Raw genomic sequence first — 8,661 nt, forward strand, 5'->3', positions numbered from 1 at the left:
CAACTTACATAAATAGCATTTACTATAGTTTACAATTGTTAGAAATACTCTAGAAAATCTATGGCTGAATAACTGGGTAGATTTAATTTCCTTTTAACGCAACAAAGGAGAGGAGCAGGAATAAACCTTTCATAGGTAGTAGCTTAATGTTATGACCAGGAGATAAAAAGTGCATTTGTACTAGAAGTATTCACTGCAAAGTATGGAGAGAGCCCCTAAGAGTAGAGGGGAAATTAATGACAACTGAAAAAAAATAATTGCCAAGAGATGATGTCACTCAATTGGACTATCTTAAGTGATAGTTTCTATGTAATGTCCTTATAAACAAAAGACAAGAAAAGAGTTCCCTGTATTTCTGTGTTTTCCCCAAGGGGTGGGGGTTGGCAGATAATCCTAACCTATTGGACAGGGCATAAGCTGTGAGGGAATATTTGACCCTCTGCAGTACCTATCCATACTTGTACGGATGTAGAATTACTTTAGATTACATGTCTCCTGACCACTGATGGATTGCCTCCTCTGGCTATGTATCCCCAACTTCTGGAAGCTGTAGATCTTGCATGAGGACATAAATAAAATACATTTCAGAAGCAACTTGGTACTGACTTTTGGGGTCAAATAGATTTTAACTACAGACCTCAAAGTAAATATTTACCAATTACGGTAAAATTTCAACAGTAGGGCAGCACTGGCAGCTGAAGAAAATCAAAAAATTATACTTCTCCCATCGTGCTTTGCTTACAGTGTTCATGTCCCTGTGTGTGTGTGGTTTATCATTTCATCATCATTCTAATTTCACTGCAAATAGCTTGAAGGAGCTGATTTCATAAGCCAGGCTCATATTATATACCAGATTTGTATTACAGTTTTGTTTGCAAACCCCACATATAGCACCATTTGTGCAATGAGAACATGTCACACACCAGGTGTTCAGATGTAGTGTCTTGTCAATATTTAGGACTCTGTTTCTAGGATTAGTGGAAACAAGTAAAAAAAGAAGGGTCAGAAGCAAACAATTAGCACAGCCAAACAATTTACATTGTAACAAGCATTCCATAGAAGAGAATTTGAGTGGGTTCTAAAGGCAAGCACAGAGAAGTCAGTTCTTTCTCTCACTGCACAGGAATATCTTTCCCCAGTCTAGGTTCATTCACTGCTCCTTCAGTGGGAAGGTTGCATGTTCAGGGCAGTGCAGGTGGTATCAGGAAAAGCCAAGCGATGAAGAGCATGCATGTCCCAGCAAAGGCCACAGGTCTTCGCCATTACTTCAAAGGCACCCTGAAGATCAAGCAGTGTTTCACAGGCAAGGCACTGGAGTCCCCCCAGCTCTGATTGTGCAAAGGAGCACATGTGATCAGGAGGTTCCTGACTCCTGATCACATGACTCTTCAGAATCAGAGCCAGAGTGGACACCCAAGATTTTGAGCCATACTCTTAGACCGAGTTCTGAAGGACCACTTTCAGTAGATAGATGATGGGTAAGGGGGAGGAGGGGTTGAAGGGAGAGAAAGCAGGAATTTTAAAAGTGACCAAGTTTTATTTATTTATTTTTTTAACGCTTTTGGACTCCCCCCATCCCTACCCCAAATGCAACTCCAGGAAAAGATGTTAAAATTGCTTGCAGGGAGAACCACCTGTGCTACCGCACAATCCTTCCCATTTGTCCCTTCGGCTCCTTCTGGACAGAAGCCGCTGCTGCCTCTAAAGTCAGACCACTGGCAGACACTTGCGCCTCCAACTAGCAAACTCACAGAAGCTCCGCCACCGCTAGCCTCGAAGATCCAATGCCTAGGCGCATCAAACCTTCACAGGATTCCCGCACTTGTTTTTCTGGATCGCACCGCCGAACAGAGAACTGGAAATTCCTCCCTCCGCTGAGAAAAGTGCATTTTCTATTTTCGCGCAACGCCACTGGATTCGAGTCTCGGAGGCACTCATTGGCAAAGGCAGCATTTCGGAGCGCTCGGTGGCGCAGACTTCCTCTAGCTCCTGGGACACAGATGCAGGCTTATTTATTTATTTTAATTCTCCCTCTCTTGCTGGCGACCTGAGCACTTGGGCTCTGACTGGTGCAGCAAGGAGGAAGGCTAGTGGACACGCGCTGGGGCGCTCGAGCAGCGGGCGCCTCATCGCAGTCTTCTCAGGCCAAGTCCCACATTCCGGCTTCCCCGGCGGGGTCTGCACATACCCAAATCGGGGTAAGGACACCAAAAATGCACTCTTCTACCCCCTTGTCTTTCTGCCCTCCTTAAGTTCCTGTCCCTAATTGACAAGCCTGTGACTATTGGCTGAAGTTCCCCAGCGATTTGCATGAACGGAGAGGGAGTGTCTTCTGCCGCCCTCCCTGCAGGAGCGCGCTGACTGCAGCCTCCCTGGGAATGCGCGGCCGAGGGAATGCGCGCAGCCCGCGAGCCCTGGCAGTGAGCTGGCGCCCGGCGACCTGGCACCCGCGCCTGGATATGGGGCGTCTACGTCGTCCCAGAAGCAGCAGCAGCCACAGGAACCTGCCGGTAAGGGCTACGCTCCAGCTGCCCCGCGACCCGACCAGTTGCGGTACTGTGGAGCGGTTCCCGCTCCTGAATGGTCCCCCCTACCCCCAATCTTTTACGTTAATCCAAACTTCACGGAAGGACTGGGGGGTGAGGGGAGCGGGAGGGAAAGGGAGTTTGGGATAATGCGTCTTCATTTTAGCCAGGAATGGGCAAGTCCTTGGGTGGTGAGGGGAAGTTTCTAAAGCATAAATGTCTGGTGCGGAGGAGGGGGCCATGTGTGCGCTCCATCAGTTCTAGGAGCAGGGGCTCTGAGAAGCTTTCCTGCTGCCTGCGTCTAGTGAGGGCTCCCTCCCGCAGTTGACAAATTGCTTTTGCAGGATCATTTTCCGCGTTTACTTGGCTTCCCCTTCTGGGGGATTACTGAGGGCTTGGTAGGAGGTGGAGATCCTGATCTTTTTTTTTTTTTCATTTGATTTTAGATGTGTGCTAAAATGAAAATTACTTATTTTCCGACTAAGAGTATGATGGGGGGGGGCGTATGTTTTCTGTATTATGATTATTGCTATTGCTGTGGTTTCTATCGGTGTCCTAGGAAGGAATATGACTCCTTTCATGTTCAGGACCCCAATGGCTGAATCATTCCAGTGAGAAATCATCGTACACACTGCAGGGCTCTCTTATCGGCCCCCTCCCGCCCGGAAACCTACCCTGGAGGTCCCCCCTTGGGCTCGTGGCGCAGTCCGAGTGGGAGTCCTGTCCACTCGGACGTGTGTTCCCCAGGTTTGGGATGCGAACGTTAGCTGGCAGGGGAGCAAGGATGGGGGATGACACAGAGCGGGAAGGGCAGTTAGGAGGGGACGATGGAAAAGGGGGCGGAAAAATTAACTTTGGGAGACAGCGAACGTTGTGCGACACGGCTGTCCTTTGCAGCAAGTTTCCTCTTCGCTCCGTTCTGAATGAAGGTTTTGCTGCAGGGAATGGAGAGAGGGGCAGCAAGGACCGTCGGGTATCTATCTGGTGTCTAACTCGGGTCTCTGGGTTTTTGAGTGCGTGTAATGAGTCTTCTCCCCTCCACTCCCCTCTCCAGCATCTGTTTCTGTTTCTCCTCTTCGTGGGACCCTTCAACTGCCTGGCGAGTTACAGCCGCGCCACAGAGCTTCTGTACAGCCTGAACGAGGGACTGCCCGCGGGAGTGCTCATCGGGAGCCTGGCGGAGGACCTGCGGCTGGTGCCCCGCGCCGCCAGCAGACAGGACCAGCATTCGCAGTCTCCAGAGCGCACCAGGGCCGAGTGGAATCCGCCTCTCTCTTTCAGCCTGGCCTCCAGCGGACTGAGCGGCCAGTATGTGACCCTAGACAACCGCTCTGGGGAGCTGCACACTTCTGCCCAGGAGATCGACAGGGAGGCCCTGTGTCTTGACCGAGGTGGAGAGGCTGCCTGGGGCGGCAGCGTTTCCATCTCTTCCTCTCCATCCTCTGACTCTTGCCTTTTACTTCTGGATGTGCTTGTCCTGCCTCAGGAATACTTTAGGTTTGTGAAGGTGAAAATCGCCATCAGGGATATCAACGACAACGCCCCCCAGTTTCCTGTTTCCCAAATTTCTGTTTGGGTCCCAGAAAATGCACCTGTAAACACCCGGCTGGCCATAGAGCATCCTGCTGTGGACCCAGATATAGGCACTAACGGGGTGCAAACCTATCGCTTACTGGACTACCATGGCATGTTCACCCTGGACGTGGAAGAGAATGAGAATGGGGAGCGCACCCCCTACCTGATTGTCATGGGCTCTTTGGACAGAGAAACCCAGGACCAGTACGTAAGCATCATCATTGCTGAGGACGGTGGGTCTCCACCACTGTTGGGCAGTGCCACGCTCACCATCGGCATAAGTGACATTAATGACAATTGCCCTCTATTCATAGACTCACAAATCAATGTCACTGTCTATGGGAATGCTACAGTTGGTACCCCTATTGCAGCTGTCCAGGCTGTGGACAGAGACTTGGGGACCAATGCTCAAATCACCTACACTTATAGCCAGAAAGTTCCACAAGCATCCAAGGATTTGTTCCATCTGGATGAAACCACAGGAGTCATAACACTTTTCAGTAAGATTGGAGGAAGTGTTCTACAAATGCATAAGCTCACCATTCTTGCGAATGGACCGGGCTGCATCCCTGCTGTGATCACGGCTCTAGTGTCTGTTATCAAAGTCATCTTCAGACCACCTGAAATAGTTCCTCGTTACATAGCCAATGAGATAGATGGTGTGGTCTATCTGAAAGAACTGGAACCTGTGCACACACCTGTTGCGTTTTTCACCATAAGAGATCCGGAAGATAAATACAAGGTCAACTGCTACCTGGACGGTGAAGGGCCATTTAGGTTATCACCCTACAAGCCGTACAATAATGAATATTTGCTAGAGACTACAAAACCAATGGACTATGAGCTGCAGCAGTTTTATGAAATAGCTGTGGTGGCCTGGAATTCTGAAGGATTTCATGTCAAGAGAATCATCAAAGTGCAACTTTTAGATGACAATGATAATGCTCCTGTTTTCCTACAACCCTTGATAGAACTAACCATTGAAGAAAATAATGCACCCAATGCCTTTTTGACCAAGCTGTATGCCACAGATGCTGACAGTGGAGAGAGAGGCCAAGTTTTGTATTTTCTGGGACCTGATGCTCCATCCTATTTTTCCTTAGACAATGTCACGGGGATTCTGACAGTCTCTACCCAGCTGGATCGAGAAGAGAAAGAAAAGTACAGGTACACCGTCAGAGCTGTTGACTGTGGAAAGCCACCCAGAGAATCAGTAGCCACTGTGGCTCTCACAGTGTTGGATAAAAATGACAACAGCCCTAGGTTTATCAACAAAGACTTCAGCTTTTTTGTGCCAGAAAATTTTCCAGGATATGGTGAGATTGGAGTGATCAGTGTTACAGATGCAGATGCTGGGCGAAATGGATGGGTGGCCCTCTCGGTGGTGAACCAGAGCGATATTTTTGTCATAGATACAGGAAAAGGTATGTTGAGAGCAAAAGTCTCTTTGGACAGAGAGCAGCAAAGCTCTTACACCTTGTGGGTTGAAGCTGTTGATGGGGGTGAGCCTGCCCTCTCCTCTACCACAAAAATCACAATTCTCCTTCTAGATATCAATGACAACCCTCCTCTTGTTTTATTTCCTCAGTCGAATATGTCTTATTTGTTGGTACTGCCATCTACTCTGCCTGGCTCCCCAGTCACCGAGGTCTATGCTGTGGACAAAGACACGGGCATGAATGCTGTCATAGCTTACAGCATCATAGGCAGAAGAGGGCCTAGGCCTGAGTCCTTCCGGATTGACCCTAAAACTGGCAACATCACTTTGGAAGAGGCCTTGCTGCAGACGGATTATGGGCTCCATCGCTTACTGGTGAAAGTGAGCGACCACGGTTACCCTGAGCCTCTCCATTCCACAGTCATGGTAAACCTGTTTGTCAATGACACGGTCAGTAATGAGAGCTACATTGAGAGTCTTTTAAGAAAGGAACCAGAAATTAACATAGAGGAGAAAGAACCACAAATTTCAATAGAACCAACTCATAGGAAGGTAGAATCCTTATCCTGCATGCCCACCTTAGTAGCTCTGTCTGTGATAAGCTTGGGTTCCATCACACTTGTGACAGGCATGGGCATATACATCTGCTTAAGGAAAGAGAAGAAGCCTCATAGGGAAGATGACAATTTGGAAGTACAAATCCCACTAAAAGGAAAAATTGACTTGCACATGAGAGAGAGGAAACCAATGGATATTTCTAATATTTGATATTTCACTGTGGAATAACAATGGATGGTGTTTTAATAGACTCTGGAGAGTCTTGTTCACCTGCATAAGAGTGTGTCAATGGCAGCTCCAATGAAGGACGACTAATTTATAACTTGTACTATATTGTAAATAGCTGTTTACAGATTTTTAAAATCAAATCCAGAGGTTATACAATGTGTACAGCGTTTTTAAATGAAAATTAGTACTAACAGCTATAGAAATGTTATAATAAAACGTAAAAAAAAAGCTTGGACATGATTTGCAGCTTTCATAAACCAAGCAGATGATTGATAAAACCTGGGATTAAGGTAAGAAAATAGCACTTTTTCTTTTGGTCTAAAAAGTCCTTTCACCACAAGAGGGCATCAGTTTCTCCTTTGCAGGGAACTGAGGTATTGTACATGACAGATGTTGTACATGAAATTAATGAAAGAGTATATTTTAAATACATTGTTTTTAACATTAAATTAATAGGAACTTAAAGTAAATGGAATTTTGATCTACTTAAATATATGATAATAAGGAAAAGAAATGCACTTATAAACAGAAAGTTTTTACCTCACAAGTACGTCATGTATAGTTTGAAAGAGAAGGCATTAAATTAAAAAGTGCAATTCATTTTTAGCAAGGATAAAAGCATTGCCATGTGTTACAAAGTTGACCTGCTGAAGAGTATTTCACTTTCTGTGTACTCAATTTTTTTTGCTTTCCTTGTGCTTTACCCCTGCACTATCTTGACAGGGGAATTATATATATATATATATATATATATATAAAATTATATATATATATTTCCCTGCAGAAAATTTAATTAGAAATTGTGCCCAAGAAAAACAGCCAGAAGTAAGGAAATGTTTTATTCCTTATTTGCTGAATAGGTGTCCATGTTTGAATGTTTACACAACTTCTCAGTTGTGCTGTAACTTGGGTATATATTTGAGTTTTATGTTTCAACTCATTCATCACTTTAGAAAATAAATGTTGAATTAAAATTGGATTATTCTAAAAGCTAATGTACAGTATTGGTTGTTTCCGTTTTACATTTTATATGAAACTTATATTTATCTCTTTGTTGTTGCTGATGTTTGTTGGCTACCATTTCTTGCTTTCCTTCTTTGGCTTTGGATTAAATCCAAGAGTTAATTTGTAAGCCCAGCAGTAGATTCTTTTGATAACTGAGCTTTTACAGAATTTTGCAGTGAAGAAAGCTGGTAACCAGTGATATATCACCTTCACTTCATTGTGTAAGCTTGAAATTTTATTTTGTATGAGAACTATAGCAAAATTATCTGTATAAACACGGAATGTAAGTGTCAGCTTAAACTGGATCATTTTGCTTTTTGGCACATGTGTCTGTATTGTACCAAAAGTGTTTATATGTCTACAAATTAAAAGTATATATTTTCATAATTTATTTCTCATTTTTACCATTTTTGAACAGGCTGTTGTTCTTTCACAAAAGTGCCTGTTTTTTGGCATTCTTTGTTTTTAGGATAAAATGTGAGTAAACCATAATATTCTGCTATGCTAACATTTTTATTAAACCAATTCATTAGTCAAGCATTGGATAAGTTTTTAAATATGTATGTGGTTATAGACATATAGTAGCAAGAGAATATGTCTGTAAGTTTGATATAAATTCAAATGAAAATGTGTGCCCACTAATGTGCACATGAATATTAATTATTATAAATTTATTGTCAATTATAAATTTTCATTTCCCACATACTTATAGCAAATGTTAGCTGTGTTGCAACAGCTTTCAATAATTTTTAAAACAAATTTATACTGAAAAACAAATAATTTAATGCCATTACCCAAAACCTTTTGGATTTGTATTACCTAATTTTTCTTTCCTTATTCAATAAACAAAATGATAAGAATATAAGGTAGCAGTGTTTGCTAAAAGAATTTCCTTTTGTATGAGAGGCACTTGAATTTATGAGGCTCAGATTTTGTAACCACGTCAGTTTTTGATTCATTATTGAAGCATAGTGATGGAGGAAACAATCATTATCCAGTCAAATTTTGTTTCTTACAATCCTTTTGTTTTCTGAATTACTTGTGATTTGAGAAGCACCGTAAATAAAAAATAAATCCTTTGTAAGGGCAATGACTTTTCCATCAGCATAATTAACAAAATATTCTTTTCATTTCTAACTTTAAGGAGGCTAATGAGTTTTGGGATAGGGACTTCATTTCCAACATGAGAAAAGTCTAGCATTAATAAAAAGATGTATTTCCAAATAACTTCTTGTGGCAGGATTTCCTTGACTAAAACATCTCATTCACACTAAAAACTTTAATAACAAGAAAAGCTAACGTAAATTAAGCCCAAAGATAAAAGCTCCTTTT

At 43.4% G+C, this 8,661-nt stretch overlaps 1 protein-coding gene across 1 annotated transcript; it reads left to right on the forward strand.

Annotated features, from left to right (window-relative positions):
* Positions 1–2,236: 2,236 nt before the first annotated feature.
* PCDH20 (protocadherin 20) lies at positions 2,237–6,552 on the forward strand. Its single transcript, XM_002712979.6, has 2 exons — positions 2,237–2,510; positions 3,580–6,552. The coding sequence occupies exons 1-2, from the start codon at positions 2,379–2,381 to the stop codon at positions 6,304–6,306; spliced, it is 2,859 nt and encodes a 952-aa protein (XP_002713025.3). The 5' UTR covers positions 2,237–2,378; the 3' UTR covers positions 6,307–6,552.
* The last annotated feature ends 2,109 nt before the right edge of the window (positions 6,553–8,661 follow it).

The sequence above is a fragment of the Oryctolagus cuniculus genome, chromosome 9, assembly GCF_051225735.1.
Source record: "Oryctolagus cuniculus isolate XC-2025 breed Fujian yellow rabbit chromosome 9, ASM5122573v1, whole genome shotgun sequence".
Lineage (NCBI taxonomy): Eukaryota > Metazoa > Chordata > Mammalia > Lagomorpha > Leporidae > Oryctolagus > Oryctolagus cuniculus.